General features: G+C 36.9%; 1 protein-coding gene across 13 annotated transcripts in view; it reads left to right on the top strand.

Moving 5' to 3' along the window:
* The window catches only part of dysf (dysferlin, limb girdle muscular dystrophy 2B (autosomal recessive)), a 120,072-nt gene that overhangs the window by 4,355 nt on the left and 96,072 nt on the right, over positions 1-19,645 (top strand). For 9 of the 13 annotated variants that reach the window (XM_041218187.1, XM_041218201.1, XM_041218141.1 and 6 more), the window contains exons 1-3: positions 2,790-3,040; positions 10,523-10,578; positions 11,073-11,164. In XM_041218187.1, the coding sequence (XP_041074121.1) occupies positions 2,947-3,040; positions 10,523-10,578; positions 11,073-11,164 (242 nt within the window). In that variant the 5' untranslated portion in view covers positions 2,790-2,946. Of the gene's footprint in view, positions 1-2,789; positions 3,041-10,522; positions 10,579-11,072; positions 11,165-19,645 lie in introns of those variants that run through there. The other 4 variants (XM_041218217.1, XM_041218209.1, XM_041218193.1 and 1 more) reach the window with 1 other exon arrangement.

The raw sequence follows: 19,645 nt of genomic DNA, 5'->3' as shown, positions 1-19,645 counted from the left end.
GGGTGTCGTTGTGGACATATCATAGCAATGAGACCCAGCAAACAAAAGATTTAAATGGGCTTGTGTATCGACATGCTATATTCAGCCAAACAACTAACTTTCCATTTTCTAAAATATGAAGCAAAAGACATGTGATTGGTTCCCAGGCAAAGCCCAGTGTTTCTTCATGGACTTTATTCATACTTTATAATGCCCAACACAGTGTTTTCATTGTTTGTCAGCAGTGCTTCTGGTGTTGTGGTGCTGAACTCCACATAATGCAGCGGTCAGACAGAAATAACTTCAGGTTAGGGTTAGGGTTTGGGTAACAGAAAAAGTATTTTTGGAAGCAGTTCTGCCCACAGCAAGCACTATACATATGAACTGTGCCTAAGGACAGTTGGACAGTCTGTGTAATCTGAGTGCGTTAGTGTGAACCACAGCAGGGGTAGGTTATAAAAAGTGAACGTGTAATGCTGTTTCGGAAAATAGTTTTGTTTGGGTTTAACTAAAACCACTTGCGCACTATGTAATACTTGTAAATATATTATATTATTAAACATATATTGGCCGTATTTTAAACATCTATGTGATACATAATGAATTGCTTAACTGGTGCAGTACGATACAAACGTATATCCATCCACAAGGTCAGAGCGATTGCCCACAAGTGTATCATAGAACACCGTATATCAGTGGCGGTGGAAGCTTCAGTGGTTCTATTTTTAGTGTTCCCACAGAAACATTGAGGCCCTATGGCGAGATCTTAAAAAAATGCTTCTCAATTGCGACCAATCGTAGAAATGTAGTTCTAATGCATTAATTATGAAGGTAATTTAAAACATACAAACGGCGTTTCATTTTATTATTTAATAAAAATACTGTTCTGAAATGGCAGAAACATGAAATAACTAGCATTTTAATGGTAACTCTACAAAATGTATACGTACAAATGTTTTACAGTAAATATCTTACGAAAGTCCAGCAAACTTAATTTACTGTGCATTTACAATATTTCACAGTAAATTTAATGTTGAAACACAAACGCGAGCCAAGACATATCTTTATATTTACAGTTTACAGGCATTACATTTCAAACAAAAATGTGCTCGCTACATTTTTCAGATACTACCAAGCATGGTCTATAGAACTGACAAGCATACCTTTTTTAAAAAAAAAGCCTTTTTTTAAAAAAAAAAAAAAAAAAAAAAAAAAAAAAAAAAAAAAAAAACTGAAGCAGACTTTCTTTTTGCTTGAATTCATGCTGTAGATTCTGTACAGGTACACTGTGTACGCGTGATCAAGTGAGAATTGCCTAGAGCTTCACAGGAAAACTGTTCTTCACTTCAGGTACCGCCTACATAAACGCGAAAGTTCAGTTTTTTTTTTTTTTGTTTTCTATCTGATAGAAATAATCCGATACAAAAAAATTCAGATGGATATATTCCATGAATATACAATGTATTGTATTTATGTTAAGAAGGTTTTTCAAATATATCAGAAAGAAAGTGGACAAAAATGTGATATATTTTGATATATTTGAAGGGACTGTATTATAGTGATTTCAGTTTCCTTCCACTGGATTATGATTCAATGGCAGTCCAAGGATGCTCATATGCACTGTTGTGCAAAACACTGGCAGTTCTTTCTAATAACAGCAGGTGGAGCTGTATTACCATGGGCAGATGGTTAATCTGCGCTACAGTCCCCAGGCTGAGAACAGGTAACTCGTTCTAACCAGTATCCAAAACTGAGAAAAACACGGTTGCCTTTCACCTTGTGTTTTTTTTTCTTTTCTTTTTTTATAGTATACTATACTAAAAGAAACTTAAATTAAATAACAAGCGTTCCGTCTAGAAGTCTTTTTCAATGTCTTCATCTAACCCAAACGCTTGTTAGTATTTCTAAATTTAGCACTATGTTCATCAGTTATGAATGAGGACTGTTGTAGGAATGAAGTGGTGTTGATGCTGCATTGCCTAATTATTCTGCTGGGGGAGGTTGGAGAGGGCTTAAGGGACACGTTTTAATTTATTTACTGTTAACAACAAGGTTACAACCATATTAACAAATGCTGTAGACTCTGTGTTAAATTGATTAAAAAAAAAAAAAAAAAAATCTATAATCAAACCTCTTCGTAAAATAACCTCCAATATGTATCTGACCTTTGTTCTTAATGGTGAAGCTATATTAAATACAGTATTAAATACCCTTTAATAAATACAGTTTTTTAAGATCACTTGTATCCTTTTATCAATTTTGACTGGTATTTGAACTCTTTTGCATTGCTTGGCTCCGAATGTTGTACCATAATTCAAAATAACAAGTTTTCCTCCAGTTCAAATAAAAGGGGTGTGTAGATAAAGGGAGCTCTACCTGTCCAAATGACCTTCAATGGCAATTCAGAGATGCTGTGCTCAGGGGGTATAGTTAGGGTAGCAACAAAAGCTTGAGCTATTGGTACACACTAATCATTTTACAATGGCAAAAGCTGTTTTCTGCTATACCTATGTATAACTGTACCTGTTTACACTCTCCCATGCCGTGTCTGTATTGTGACTTCTAGGAAGTGTTAATAAACCCAGACACCCTACATCCCAAACATGAAGGCTAAGAGGGTTCTAAAAAAACCTTTGTGTCTTATTCTCCTAAATCTCCAGGACAACGATACAATTAGAAACAGGTCCTTTCCATTATGCTCTGTGTAGAGATTCCTTCAGCAGTGAGCGGGTTAGTGCAGGAAATAGACTTCCATGTAAAGAGGAGAGGAGAGGTGGAGTCTGCAGAGTGGATGAGTGTGTGTGTCTCAGGAATTCCCAGACAGCCTCCCTCTGCACCAGCACTGTGCTCAGCAGACAGTACAGACTGTGCACACACTGCGATTTCCCTTCATCATTTTCTCCTGCTATACATGGCTTGTCCGGGCCGTTCCCTTTGAAAAGTTTAGGAGCCGCTTGGAGCTGAAACATGTTGAGGTGTGTTCTTCAGAGAGCCAGCCATCTCCCCAATGTGGAGAAGGGAGCCAGACAGAGCGACCCTGTTGCTAGCCTAACATTTCGAGGTGAGTGGAAAGATTGAAACAATGTCACTGGAACCCACATCATGCAGGGCTGCACAGTGAAAATTAATGCTAAGATAGCCGTCGAACATGTTTGGATAGAGATGTGTAAGGGAACGTTTTGTCTTAATTCCTTTTTTAAGATTGTTTAGCTGTGAATGGTTTTAATAAGATATGAGTAAGTGCATTACATTGCTTTTGTTTCGAAGTTCCATAGTTCTCTAAAAAGGGTAGCTAAATGCAGTCAAAACTTATTTGATGGTCAAGTGTGCAGTCTATTGAGACCTGTTTGCACTAAGAATTTGTTCATTTTTTAGTTTGTTTAAATAGATCACTGTGAAGTTGCTTTAAATATTTTACATGTGTTGGTCATGTTTGAAGTTTGATCTGATCTGAGATACCAGATTGTGGCATGGGTATGTACTGCACTCTCTGGAAGCTACAAAATAGTCAAGTAATATAGGAGAACATTAAGTTAGATCAAACTCTGACACTTTCACTTTAAAATGTATAATCAGAAATTGTAATTGTAAATACATTTTTTTAAAACATGGTCATCTTTTGATAGTATGGGTGTGTACAAGTAAATCATTTCCCTTTAGATTCAATTTTATAGTATGTTTCATTACCATCACCATCATCATCAACTTTGCATTTCATTTTATGCAGCTCAACTCATGTCAAGGCACTCCAAACAGCTTCACAGAGCAAAAACAAATAAAACCAGTTGTGTTTTTCTTTTTCTTTGGCCTGTCACACTGGTAGTACAGTTAAACTTTGGTCTATAACAGCTGAGCTCCAGTGATCAGTTTGATCCTGTATGGATACTGCTAATTAAATATGAGACCATGGACCTGCAGTATAGTTCTGGATTAGTTTGGACCATTGTGATACCATTGATATGTCAAAATATGACAATGTTACCATAGTGATACCTTTCTCTATGGTCTGCCTCAACACATTGCAGCTGCCCTTGTGCTACCATTGCCCCTCAGTACACAGTAAAAGCCTGAATATTTCAGCGGGGCTAAATTTTCTCAGTTCACAGTTCTTTATATAGATGAGGAGGAAATGGATAAGGTCTGCACTGAGCAGGAAATCCTTACTCTTTATATAAAGAAGAGTCTGGAATGCCACAGGGACATGTTTTCACAATGCCACACTTACCTGTTGCTTTTGATTTATCTGTTTTGTTTCCTGAGTTTTATTAGTTTCGAAGATGTCATTTATAACTAGGGCGTTTGATTTTCAGGTGACATTTTTTTTCAAATTCGGGTGAATGCTTTTTTTAAAAATTGGATTGAATTATTTAATGAAAAAATTAGAGAGAGAGATGTCATCAAAAGTTTGCATACCCCAATGTGTGGAAATATACATACGCTGGGGATTTAAACTGTTGACGACAACACTTTGTGCTTAAACATTTGTTTATTTATTATTTCTTTATAGATATAAATAAACATAATAAATAAATAAATAAATAAACAAATGTTTAAGCACAAAGTGTTGTCGTCAACAGTTTAAATCCCCAGTGTATGTATATTTCCACACATTGGGGTATGCAAACTTTTGATGACATCTCTCTCTCTCTCTCTCTCTCTCTCTCTCTCTCTCTCTCTCTCTCTCTCTCTCTCTCTCTCTATAACGTTCGTGACGAAGTTTAAATGTAAACAAACATATGATACTATTTTAGATTAATTTGTACTCCCCTGTTGTCAGTCATTACTATGTATAGTAAATGTTTAACACTAAATATATATATATCTATATGAAATATATATATATATATATATATATATATATATATATAGAAAGATAATTGGGTATATTACCATGTAAACGTATAATTAAATTAACCCATATAATGGTACATTTGCATATTAATTTACTTTTGAATGGTTATATTTTCAGTTTACCATAGTTTACCAGAGTTTGCCTTGCTTTTACTGTGCTTAGATACCAGCAGCTATTGCGTATATGCTTTAAAGAGCTGGGTTTGGAGGATGGTCTGAACAGCAGAATAAGAGTACATTATTATTTATTTAATTTTCAACATTTATGACATATCGTGAGATATATTGCACCAGATTAGCTATGACCTCATTTTCATTGGCAGTTCCTGCGCAGGTGTATTGAAAGGAAGAAAATAAATAAACAAACACAAAAACGGCAAAAAGAAAACAATATAATTAAAGTACCATTTACAGAAGGGAGCAATTTGCAATTGACAGTTTAAATAACAAGTTATCTCCTCAAACATAATGCAATTATGCCCTCCAATGACTTTAATAATCACAGTAGATCAATTGCAAAAAATCTACTAATACACCACAGTTAATAACATACCAATCCAACAAAATAGTATATTTAGTGATCTCAGATTTGTTTTCGTTTTAACCATACTTTTATTTTATAAGTACAATCATGAGTACCTTTAAGATGCCTGGTAAAGAATTCCAGAAAGTTACACCTTTAAGTGAAAATGCAGTTTGTGCAAATTTTATATGTCGTCTTGCCTCCATGCAAGCACCATTAACAGCTGCCCTGGTAATTCTGTTATTATAATCTGAACAGTGTTTTATAAATTCCATTAATGGAGAACAGCTTGTGTGGATCAAGACCTCATATCCTGGTAGAAAGCCATTGCCATATATAGGGATGTGCACTTTTAAAAAGGGAAATAATTTACAGCACAATGCTAGGGAAGTTTGGGGAGTTTGGATTGTAATCAGAAGCCAGAAGTAATCTGTAACCCATGTCATGAAGCTGGACATATTGTTTCAGTAGAGCACCCTCAAACATACCCTTAGAGAAGTTTACCACAGTAGTTTTGCAGTTTTCCCCATGCATTTCCATGATTATACTATTCATTTACCATAGCCTACCCTAGTTTGCCATGTTTATTAATATGCTTTACTCTAACTCGCAAATGCTTGCTTATGCTTTACCAAGCTTTCACTGTGCTTTTTTACACTTTGCTATGTTTTTACTATGGTTAAACTTTTAAAAGGGTAGACAGGGTCCTTATGATCTCAAACTAAAGATGTTAATTTAACTAATTTCAAAATCCATCCCTCTGTAAATATTTATATATTATGGTAAAAGTCAAAATATTGGCAAATCTTAAGATTTACTGGTAAATGTCTACATTTACCAAGCAAAATGGTTAATGATTATTTTGTTAATGGAAAATTTGTATGCAGAAATAAAAAATATTATAACAAAAAGGAGGCAGTGTGGTCCAGGGCTTTTAACCAGAAGGTCATCTGTTCAAATCCCACCTCTGCTACTGACTGACCCACTGTGTGCATAGTTGGGCAGTATTGAAAATACTAGTGTTGTGTGCTGAAGCCCATTGCCTCTGCAATAGATCACCTTCAGGGTCAGGAAACCCGCTACTACAGGGATCTCATCCCCACTCTCAATTCTGCAGTTTTCTGGAACTGAAGACTGATGTTAATGAGTCAATTTTGGCAACAATTACACAACCGTTTAAGATGCACCGGCAACCACACTGTCTGGAGACACCAGAAGATTCCACCAACTAATGCTCTAGGCTGCTGAAAAGCTGGATCTTGTATCAGAATCTTCTAGTGGGAGACCTCTTGAAGAGGCAGAAGATGACTTCTTTGTTTTTTAAGGATAGCTATGATGTTTCCCAGATAAGTACTCCCTCAACAACAAGCAAGAAAGCTGAGCTGGATATCCTTCATTTTTTTGAAGACCCAGTGAAGGATGCGGCATCTTTAGAGCAGTACCCTTTCATAAATAAACTGTTTAATACCATTCTTCCTTCCTCTGCTCCTGTTGAGCGTCTCTTCTCTTTTGCTGGCTTGATTTGCAGCCCCCAAAGAAATCGACTCGGATGACTTTTTCCAGAAGCTTGCTTTGCTGAAGGAGAAGTGGTAGAGAACTATACAGTGCCACACATCAGTCTAGTACATTAGTGTGTACTGAAACCTACACTAATGTTAGACATTAAATACATACTGTTTGAATATTCCAAGGTTTATTGAAGTACTCCCCTTACACCCCCACAAAGAAAAGTTCTCAGACTTTCTGGTGTTGAACATTTTATTTATTTTAAAACTCCATTTTGACCAAAAAAATAAAGGTGCTTGGAACAGTAATTGTCTGAAGAGTCCTTTATCAAAATGCTAAAAAATCCCACATATTTCCTAAAGAGCAACTTTGAAGGGTTACACTTACAACAACCATCCAAAAGCATTCCAAAATGGTTCAGGTTCAGGCCTAATTATCAAAAATGTCGATTTTCTGGGGTATAATCTGTTTTGTTTATTAAATGTATTTTGTAATTTCAAATTGTATTTTCCAAATATAATTGTATTTTGTATTGAAAATACAGTGATTCCAAAGTAATTTGTAGTTTGTATTCTGATACATTGTTTTATGAGTATTTTGTGTTTCCATTTCCTGAGTATTTTGCCCAACCCTGACTGTGTAACCCTGAGCAAGTCCCTTAACCTCTTTGTGCTCCATCCTGCGGATGAGATGATAAATCAATGTCCTATTGTAAGTGACTCTGCATATAATGCACAGTTCACAGCCTACCTCTGTAAAGCACTTTGTGATGGTGGTCCACTGTGAAAGGCGCTATACAAAAATATTACTCTTCGACATTAATGTTTGTTAATGGAAAATGTGTATGCAGAAATAAATATATTCTTCGACATTAATGATTATTAATGAATGAACATTCTTCGTTGATATACCTGCGTTTACCAAAGCACTTCGGTAAATCATAAGATTAACCGGTAAATGTCTGAAAGGCAATTTACTTCTTAATTTCTGGCATTTACCACCTTATTTGGTAAATGTTGTCATTTACTGGTATAATTTAAGATTGACCAGATTCTGAATTTTACCATAACATATACATCTGAATATCTGATTTATTGCAGAAGAAACTGAATATATTGTGCTTGCAGCCTCTCAGTCCTCCTACACCGCCAGTATGGGATCACAAAGTGCTGAAATTTCTTCTTAAATGTATGCACTTTTTGTAGATTTTTTGCTGAAATTTGCTGTTATATTTATTCATAACAAATATGAATAGGAATCCATGTTCAGGCTGAGCCCAAGTGTATGGCCTTGGTCATAGGTGTTTTTCAGCATTTCAGAACTTGAGTTTCTTGTGCTAGTTCCAAGGAGTGGAGAAGCGAGGGAGAGAGGGTTCCACACAGTTCAATAAAACCCTACAGTGTTCTGTTCCTGTTACTTTGCTGTGGAAATGTTCCTAATGTGAAATCCTGTAAGCATGTGTTTGGGGCCATGTTGTTTTTAAATGATCGACAGTGCAGAAATGTTTTTGGAAAGCCCTTCTTTTTGTTTATGCAATCCTTGTGTTTATGCATTCCTTGTGAGCTTTGCCATTTTATTTCCTCTCATTCAGCCCTTGTTAGAACCACATCACAGGAATGTTCTGTGAGAAGAACAAAAATGAAACTGAAATAAAAATATAACACTGTGTTATCTTACCCTGTGCATACCATTTATTAGATACAAAATGGTAACACTTTACATTAAGTGTCTTGAATTATTGTGTAATTACACAGTAGTTACTTAGTAAATAATGTGTGCTTACACATAATTAGTGTTATTATGCATAGTTACAATATTTTTAATGTGTAAATCTATTAGAACAATATGTACGTTCACAATTGTATCAGAAAAGGATTAGGGTTAGAGTTATATTGTGCAAAGCGACGTACGCATTAAGTACATTGTAACTATGCATAATAACAATGTAATTATGTGCAAGTATGCATAAGTAACTATTATGTAAATACACAGTCATTTGAAACAATGTAAAAACAATGCTTTTTTATGGCTGCGTTTACTGTGTTTTTTGTACTTCTAATAAGTTAACACGTTGTGTAGCATGTCTCCTTATTATAACAGAAATAGTTTTGCAGAGTTAACAACAAGAGACTTTTACATACAACCTGTATGTTATGGGAGGCAGTTACTGAGGATCGAATCCACCGTCCAGCTCAGCTGACAAGAGAGTTTATTAAAACAACAACTAAACTGTGCACTGCACCTGTACTGTGAGATCACTTCAGCTGCATGGCTGCAGTTTAACATCTCCACGCTTTCATTGTAACTATGGCCTTTGTGCTATAAGCTGCAGGTATAGTGCCGTTACCCTATGCATACTTTCACAGCAATGTACAACAAATGGCCTCTTATAAAAGTGGTAGTAAAGTTTAGCATAAGCACCTCCTCGCAGAAATGGTTTTTAAGATCTCACATGCATATCAAACACCTGAAGCAGCCCTTTATCAAAGGAAACTCTGCTGACAGCTGGTTAGCTCAGGGTCAGGGTTAGGGTTAGGAATCCTGTCAGATTTTTTTGGTAATAGTTTATATTAAGTGTCTGTAATTACTGTGTATTTGCATAGTAGTTACTTAGTAAATACATGTGTGCTTACACATAGTTACATAATTACAATGTATTTAATGTGTAAATCTTTTTGCAGGCTATAACCCTAACATTAGCCATAATTATTTTCTGATGCAATTGTGTACTTACACATATCACAAATATTTACACATTAAGTACACTAACTGTGCATGACATTGTAATTATATGTAAGTTCACATGTATTTACTAAGAGCTGTATGTACTAGTTTCACTCATGACCTGAGCTGTCTAGCCCCAGTCTCCTGAAGTAATACAAAGTGTTTTAACTGATTTTATGAGTGAGTGGCTACTTTTCTTACAGCAGATTAGCCCTCTGCACCACCCAGCCCCTTCGTAGCATTGAAAATAGAGTAGGGACTATCTTGTAAGCAATAATACACGGGAAGGCTTATAAATTGCTCTATAAAATATTAAAACAATATAATTATAAAATAGTGTTTTAGAAGCACTCGGTTTGTCGAAGATAGCTTGACAAGTTGAGGCCTTCAGGCTCTTTCCTGCCTGCAGATGAATAACCCTCACAGGGTGGTTCCAGCTGATAGGCTCTAATTGAAGCTATTGGTGAAAGCACTTGATAAGTTCCACTTTTTTGAAACTGAGAAGAACAAGCTCAAAAGCATTTTACTCTAAACTGGCATTCGCGCACCTTTCTTCTCTAATGAAAAAACAACCATTTTGAAATAAATTTAAATCTTAAAATTACATACAAGCCCTTCAATTAAAATGTGCTGGTTGATTGATGGGGGTTTGTTAACCTGAATAAATGTGTTAGTTGCATTTTGGACTAAGTAGCTTTGAGAATCTAGCCCATGGTGTTTGAGGTTTCTGGCAGCTTTGAATGTACAATACTGCCACTGGCTTGTTTGATACATGGACACACTGCAGTTTAATGTCTGCTGTTTGGGTTCCTTAGGAGGTATTTACTACAGGTGTATTACTACAGGACACTCATATTTTTGAATGGTTTCTAAGTAGCAACTTATTGGGGTAAATTTTTTTGTAAGCTTTACCCTTTTTTTTAATTATTTTTTTTACAGGGTCTAAGAAAAAAACTAAAGTCATCAAGAATAACTTGAATCCAGTCTGGAATGAGGTAAAGATCCACTGACTGCCAACTGAATCGTAGTCATTTAACAAGTGAGATCTACTGATGGCCAGCTGAGCACAGTCCTTTACCCATTGTGAGAATGACCTGGGGAGCTCAAACAGACACCATGGAAGGATTCAGTCTGGGTGTGGAAGCCGACAGTTTACTTTGCTAACATCTCTTTATTCTGCAGGGGTTTAAATGACCGCAATGCTTGTCAAATTGATAGCTTTAGCTTAAAAAAATACTAGAAAGTGCATTCTTAATGACTGGTAATTTGTTATGGTATTATGGTTGTTTTAAGTCTATTCTTTACTGCCAGGAAAACATATGGTCTAGTCTAGCCACTTCATAGTCAGGTGAAACATGTCTTTAAATGCCAATGCATTGAACTTACAGCTCAGTTCCTGTAACAGCAGAGAGAAGCAGCAGCAGCTAGTGGTGCTGGAGTAGAGAACGTAAAGATGCGTTCCAGGCTCACCTCTCTCTTTGTTCTGCAGGGGTTCGAATGGGACCTGAAGGGGGTCCCGCTGGACACCAGCGCCGAGATGCGCGTGGTGGTGAAGGACCATGAGAAAATGAGCAGGAACCGGTGAGTCCTGAGGGGGGACGTGTGGGCCTGTACTCTCCGCGTCAAACAAATCCTCTAGTAACGCTAAAAGAAATAGTATTCTCATTTTGTACTACCAGCAGAGCTTCCTTATACAAGTTTAACGTGGTAAATTAGCAGAGTAATTTTGCAGTTTTACCATGCTTTCTTTGTGGTTATACTATGCATTATCATAGATTACAATGATTTGCCAAGATTTTGAATATGCTTTACCATACTTTGTTGCACTTTGCAATGCTTACCAATGTTTTACCACTCTTCCACTGTGCTTTATTAAACTTTGCTATGTTTTTATTATGGGAAACCTTTAAAAGGGCCGCACTGCTTTAAGCAGGAGAGAGGTGCTGTGGGTCTTGTGTTGGGCGGCATGACCATTTGTAGACAACACCACGGCCATGAACGTCACACTGAATATTGATAGAGCAGGAGAGGTGGGGAGGACAGAAGAGGCAAAGGAATGCCTCCAAGTTAAGGCAGTTCCAACTTTGTATCATATTGTTTTAGTGATCTAAATTCATGGCGTGTTGGAGATGGAAGCTTTGGGGGTGGTAAGCTAATGTTTTGCGACAAACAACCTTATATTGCAAGAACATTAATGTACGAGGTTTTACCAATGTAATTTTGTTTTTGGCAGGCTCAATGGGGTGCATTAGACTAAAGAGGGTAAATAGTTTAGAGTCATATATGATTTCAGTTGAAACTGTTCTGAGTCCCCTGAGAGTAAGAGTGAAGACATGCCCTTACTTGTAGACAGTGGGGAGCTGTAGCCAGCGGGAGTGAGGTATTAAACACTGTCTCTGCTTTCAAACAAGTCTGAGCACAACTTGTGTTGTCCATATTGCAACAATTTATTTTGATCTCACTATGCACAGGAATGTATTTACCTTCTACATACCGTAGACCCATGTATATAGGACACTGCAATCAACAGCTTGTGCACTATAAGTACGGCTTGAAGTTTTTGGATTTTATTTTTGATCACATGACGTCCCTTTAAACTTATTTTGAGCTGTTTCTGTTTCCTAATTAAAAAGCTGTTAATTCCAAAGAAAGACTGGGCCTGCATCTGTTTTGCATATTGCATAATGTGACAAATTACGTTACTTACTCATCAGTTATCCTAATTGCATTTCATTCTTGCCATTGCCATTTTACTGTTGTGCTTTTGTTATTTTCACTTCTTTAACAGAGTTGTCAGCATAAAATACCCAGTACAGTGTGTAAATTGATAGCAAGTCAAAATATAAAATCCTTATGTGTAGCAAAGAAAAAAAAAATCTTAAACCAAGTCTTTAATTAACATTTAAAGGGAGGTAGAGATTTGGAAAATAAAAACCGAAAAGTTCAAGCCCTAAATATAAGCTAAGATGAGTGGCCTGTGAATAAAATAGGTTCTCAGTATTTCAGACACTGGTCTGGACAAACTTTTAAAGAGGCTTGTTTAGTAAAGTTATTACCTGGGGGTTGATTACCCTTACTTGTGCCTGGAATGTGTTGAACTGTTCACAACAGTCCTTCTAGACACTAAGCTTGCCAAACTAAAGGTATCCATAACAGGTAAAGTCAAAGTTGTAACTGCCAATTCAGGTAATGACTGCTTGCATCAAAACATAATGTAATGTTTTTGAACCAGGTCTATGTAGGTCAAGAAATGTGAGAATAGCGAATAGAGGAATTGCCTCCTTGCTATTATTTTCCTTCCTAGCAAGCTGTTTTATTTGAAAAGAGTTTGACAGGGTTGCTGTTGTGGCTTGCATCATACTCATATTTTTCGCTGCCCATATGTATTTGGTCACTGTATAATAATCCATATGCGTCCAAACATTTGCATTGCCAATGTCCAAAATCATTTTTCTGGAGCATCTGTTCTGATGGTTCTGAGCCAAAAAACTTGACTTCCGCATGTACTGTCAGATATACTGGCGCATGCCCAATGAAGCGTTGTGTAAAGCTACATTAGCACCTAAAAAATTAAATATTGCATTTTTTCATCCTTCGTATTTGGTTTTCATTTGCATTTCCTGACACAACACATGCACAATCATCTACACACCGTTGAGTGAGAAAGTCGAATTCGAACACAGAATTCATCTCCCTATCAGTTTCTGAACAATCTGCTGTTGAAATATTGTCTAGTATTTTTTCGGAATTTCCTGTGTACAGTCACACTGTGTTGCTGAGGAAAATTAAAATTGAAACTGTTATGACACAATTTGGATATTTAACAACGAAAATGGACATGATGCATAATTTATTGTACTGTGTAAGGTTCCATTATAATAATTTTTCTGGTTCCATTTCAGCCTTTAAATCCCTGCATCTTGTAGCAGTGGAACGGTGTGTGTTTCTTTCCAGATTTTTGCTTGCCATTGTAACTGTGTCTGTTTGGGTGTTTTTGTTATTTCTGTATACCCCAGGTGTCTGATAACAAAAACACCCAAACAGACACAGTTACAATGGCAAGCAAAAATCTACAAACAGAAAGAAACACGTACACTTCCACTACCATATCGAAGTTGTGTCATTAACAGTTTAAATTAAAATTTTCCTCAACAACACAGTGTGACTACACAGGGAATGTCCGAAATAATGCCAGACAATATTTCAACATCAGATTATTCAGAAACTGATAGAGAGATGGAATCTGTGTCCAAACTCAACTTTCTCACTGAACGGTGTGTAGATGGTTGTGCATGGGTTGTGTCAGGAAATGCAAATGAAAACCAAATATGAAGGATAAAAAATGCGATATTTATTTTTTTAGGTCGGATCATCCTCAAAGACCTAATTCCGAAAGGAAATACATTGTTTCCAAATCTCATTCGCTGGTTTATTTGATACGTGTCAATTCTGCAAACATTCTGAATCAGCTGGAGCTTCATCTAAGACTTTGGGGACGTATATTGCAATAGCACAGTGCTGCTATAATTGTGGGTAGGTCCCTTCATTAGTTGGAAATTAGAACAATTCTGTCTTGGCTTTTCTTTTTCCCGAAACTACCTACACAGCAGACATGTATTTATTTATTTATTTATTTATTTATTTATTTTTATTGAATGCAACATTAATCATAATAATACATCAAAATACAACATGCAAAGGGAACATGTACAGTGTGAAAGATGTCTACTACACAAAACGAAAGCAGGTACAAGTTCCTTCCTTATGGGAAATTAGACGGACCATGTTTGTCACGCAGACTAGTGTGTTTCCACATGGAGGTAATATAGCTTATACAACGCTTTACTGGGCATGCACCGGTACATTTCAGAGCAGGGAGGGTGAGGGTGAATGCAGAAGTCATTTTTTTGTGGCTCGGAAGAGATGCTTGAAAATAGTGGTTTTGGACATAGCAGTGTGGCATTATGCAGATGTTTGGGCGCATACAGATTATTATGCAATGACCAAATACATTTGGAACAGCAAGATGGGATAGTTTATGTTTTATTTTTCAGGTAGTGCTGATGCACCCTTTAACTGTCTGGTAGTTGACTGGCATGGGAAGGTAAAAGCCCAGCCTGCAGATAAGGGTGCTACCGTACAGATGAGGTCAAGCGGAATGGTCAATGTTGTGTGATACACTGCCATTATGCATGCTGTCTACTGTCAAGCAAGGTCAGGTTGAAAGCTCTATAACCAGGAATGCAGATGAGGCCGGCTCTTGTGTTGTGGTTAAAACACTTGCTTGTAACGAGCAGGGTCTCTAGTTCGCATCCAACCTCCGCCCTCTTACACAAGTATCATGGTAGTACATGATAAAAAGGTGTTCATTGTGATTAGAGACTGGAAAACTGTTGTGCGTATCTCAAGCTAAACTCTTAAAGCTAAGCATTCTGTGCCAATGTTCTGTGGTCATCTATCACGTCAGAGCGCCCTGCAAAACAGCTTCCTGCTTGGTAGATTAAAATTCTAAGGTTTCCAATCAAAAGTAGCAATTTATTTATTTATTTATTTATTTTAAAAAGAATATCCATAACTTCAAAACACCCAGTCAGAATTGTAAATAAAACCATCTCAGACAAAGGTACTTACACAAACATTTCTAAATGCCGAAACCTTTGCTTAATTGACAGCTTTACCTTAAAAAGGGCTGGAAAGTGCGCTCTTAACATCAGGTAAGTTGTTAAGTCTATTCTTGTTTATACACAAACATGTCTGAGCACAACATAAAAAACTGGGCCAGTTTTTATTTCTAACCAGGATGCCACCTTATGCTTTTTGTAGGATTATAAGTATTCAGTGAATATCTCCAATAATGTTGAGAGTGACATATTGTGTAACAGCCAGTGTTGTGCAGTACTTGGCAGATTCTTTTGTTTTGACTCATTTGTTTCTCCTAGGCAGATTCAAACATGTTTAAAAATTGCATGCATAACGAATGATCAAAACAAATTTGGATGACACAGTTTCCCTGCCAATAGTCATGTCACACGGTCTCGTGTGCGCAAACATGATAAAAAAAAAACCTGTAGTGGGTCCTATAGTGCCAATCCCCACTATGTGGAGTAGCCATGACTACAATTTCGTGTGCGCGTGTTTGTTTGAGATTGTAGTCATGGCTACTCCACATAGTGGGGATTGGCACTATAGGACCCACTACAGGTTTTTTTTTTATCATCTCTATTTACCAGGTTAGTGACCTTTAGTTGCACCCCAGAGCCAAACAGCTTTAAGACCATACAGAGGAGGAACACCACAGCTATACAAAAACAACCTTTATTTGCTTTACAGTCGAACACAAATATGGAAACAGCACAGCCACTAATGATCCAAATTCTAAAATACTAGTTGATCCAACAGTTTATAATGCGACTGTATTCCAGTTTTTAATACACGACTCAATTACGTGCTCCAAGTTCGAACCCAACAGTCCAGTACCATATCGCCTAATCCTCAGCCAGGTAAACCAGTCCAAGTTTACCCACCGTTACTATAAAAAGGTCAAAAGAACAAAACATGGAACAGTAAATGCTATCTGTGTGCCCAAATCACGAAGGAAAGAAACAAATGAATCCTTCTAGGGCTGCTTTATATCTCTCTGGTAGGCTAACAGGTACCACAAATATAGCTAAAAAAAGTTTCCATAAAAAAAAAAAAAAAAGGAGGAGGGGACTATATTCAAACGAATTTCTCTTTTAAACTGGCCAGACTGAAACATATAAAGAAAAACGTAAATAACATTAAAACATTAGCTGATAACCACGAATTTGGTATATTTAAAATAAGGGAGATCTGTTAACATGCACATCTCTCCTACACAGAGCAGGTTTAACAATAAATAAGAAACTGATTTAAAAATAGTCTCTTCCATACAAACAAACATTACTTTCAGTCTCAGTCTATAGGCAAAAAAAGCTGCTAATAACACACCAGGTGAACAGCGCATTTATTAAAAATAACTTTGCTTTAAATGTATTATTCTCCAACAAGTGCACTCTTTAAATAAATATAAAGTATAAATCCAAATACAACAATCAGTGAATCACAATATAAAATCCAAACCATAAAATATGTGAAAGAATAAAACAATTATAAAAAAAGTGTAAACAAACGTAAGTCTAGTGCACTGCTAATCACACAGGTGACAATGACGGCATGATTTTCTTTCTGCTGACTGCATTGCCGTATAAGGAGCACACAGACGCATCTGTACAGGGGCACTGCAGCACCCCCTGGCTTTGCTTGGCTTCCATCATATGCAGGGGTTACACTTTTGTTTAACGGCTTTCAGTACCCCCTCTTTAACAACTGGTGCGTCTGCACTGAATGAGATACCGGTAGGGTTGCCACCTGGCCGCATAATTCTGGAACCCTGTGAGACAGAACAGGATTTTGAAGTTGCCTTTAAACTGAAGGAAATCAACATGTGAATTGAGCCCTAAACCTTTGCTAAATTGATTCTGGTGATTAATTATCTTGAGGCAGCATGACAATACAATAATAGCTTTTAACAAATGAAATAAATAAATAAGTACATCATCAATATTTATTTTATTAATAGTTTTAAAAATATATATTTAAAAGGTTCTTTATAGTTTCTAATAGTATATCACCTTCTCCCACTGAAATCATTAATACTGAGCAGCTGTTCACTATTCCTGACACCACACAGCGTGAACACTGGATCAGTGTTGTTATTTAATTGGGACAGTCAATGTAAATTAGGGCTATATATTACTAATTAATAGGATACTAAATAGCATATTTTAAATATTGAGAACTGAAATATCATTTTGTACAAAATAAAAATAAATATATTGAATAAACCTACACACATGTTTATTCAAGATGCTTTTTTTATTTTGTAAGATTTGTATTATCACAGTGATTTGGATAATTAAGAACCAGTATAAATTAAGCAAGTGCTTAATTGCTTATTGCTTTCAGTTTAAGGGCAACTTAAAAACCATGTCCCGGCCCAAAGTGTTCCGGAATTATGGGGCCAGGTGGCAACCCTAGATACTGGAGAGTTTATTACAATAAGTATAAAATACATAAAGGATGCACCATGAATGTTCATGTTGTTCTTCCATGACCTGTGGAGCCTGCAAAGAGGACCAGTTGGTTATCTACAGTTATTCTCATTAGTGGATTAAAAGCAGCACTCCATAAACCTTTTTAATTATGAAGCGTGAATCTTCTTCCACCTGAAATAATTGAATGGCTTGCCAGTAAAGATCAGGATTTTCTTCCTGAATGTTATCTCAGCATTGGAGGAGCGTTATTATTTGTTTATTTAGAAGACTCCTTTATCCAAGGCAACTTACAGAGAATAAATGCCAAAGTAAATGGAAAGTGCAATAATGCACTGGTTTTGGGGACCACAGGTAATAGGGTTAGACTGCTCCAGCAATAAACATCCACAATTAGATTCACACACCCTTTATGTATTTCCTCCCTGGAGGAGCTGTATGTAACCATGTGTATCTTAAAAAACACACACACACAAATACAACAGCGATTGCTTCTGGTGCGAATGGTCGCCAGTTCACGCCCAGCATCTGTTCTGTTACACTGGTGCCGTGACTCTGATCTCAGATTGGCTGCAGCTGATCGTCCAGGTTAAAGGGGGGGAAAGGGGTACAGTTGGAGTAACCCAGTCAGCCATCTGTGTACATTTTTGAGGGGTGTTAGTGTGTAAGGATGTTAGTTATTATAATGAAGGGAGTACTGGAGTATTCTAAAAGAAGCAGCAACTACAGCAGGTGTTACCTTTTAGCAGAATATTTGCAAGTTTGAGATCCATCTGCATAAAAGGCCTCTAAATCATAGAAACTTCATTATAGTGCATTCTCTCTTTACTTTGAAGGACTTTCCTCACCTTCTTGTACCAGCCAGGTTGTCATCAGAATATTTTGTACCCTAAAACGTTCATCTGTCTTTCTCAGTGAACCAATGCACGATCAAGCCATTCCAGCCAGTAACTCTCCACTGATTCTAAGACTGTTTTCTCAGGTTGTGTACGGGGGGGCGTCTTGTGAAGGCAGAGTCGTTAGTGTCTCGCCAGGTTTTGGCAGCAATGTGTGGGAGTCTGCCAGGGCTGCCTGCTTTTTCATAGAGATGTGTATATAATGGGCAGGATATCTGGGAAGTGACTCACATTACTGGCATGCCATGTTTCTTATCTGAGGTCACTGGCTTCCTGAAACTCTCCTGTCCACTTTAGTTTTACAGGCTCCCTGAATTCCCAGGAGAGGTGCCAGCTAGCTGCTTCCCCAAAATAAACACTGAGAAACCCAACACTTATCAAAGCATGACATTCTGTCTGCTAAATGCAGTTTCTTATACTTTTTACATGCAAATTAAAAATTATGGATAGCAACTGTTCAATTTTGTGCCAGTTTTAATAAAATGTGATTTATTACCAATTGTGTGTTTACAGGGTCTTATTACAGATTGTGAGACCTTGCTCTTCTTTAATACATCAGTACAGCTGGTGTTTAGGTTCAGCATGGTGATCAGGCCTCTCTGTAGGACTGCTGTACCAGACACTCACGTCACTCAAGCTGGCCCTGGCCTGTGTGTTTACCCTAATAAAACTTTGTAAGTAAACGCATAGTAAAGTGAAATAAAATCAAGTGAATTAAAGAGTGAGTGAAAAGAGGAATTTGTGAAAACTCAGAGGCAAATATTCAAAGATCTTGCAAATTCGCATCTTTCTCGCAACTCTGCTTGCGTTGCAAATGTTGTAAAATCGCAAGTAAGTGAAATCTAAAAGTTGGGGAAACTGCAATTAATCATAGCGCTGTGGAAATTAATAAATCAACATGAATTAACACTGGAAATCAACCGCAACCCGAAGCATATAATCATCGCATGTGGCGACCCCCGTTAAAAGCTCTATACAAAAATAAAAATTGATTGATTGAACTTGAAGACACATTTATTTGGGCTTGACGAGGCACAGCCCTAGCACCTCTTCAGCTGTGAAAGTTAAAAATGTCATTACATGTTTTGCTCTTA

This window comes from Polyodon spathula, chromosome 2 (assembly GCF_017654505.1).
Source record: "Polyodon spathula isolate WHYD16114869_AA chromosome 2, ASM1765450v1, whole genome shotgun sequence".
Taxonomy (NCBI): domain Eukaryota; kingdom Metazoa; phylum Chordata; class Actinopteri; order Acipenseriformes; family Polyodontidae; genus Polyodon; species Polyodon spathula.
Note: the sequence above shows the minus strand (reverse complement) of the source record. Positions and strands in the feature narration are given on the sequence as shown.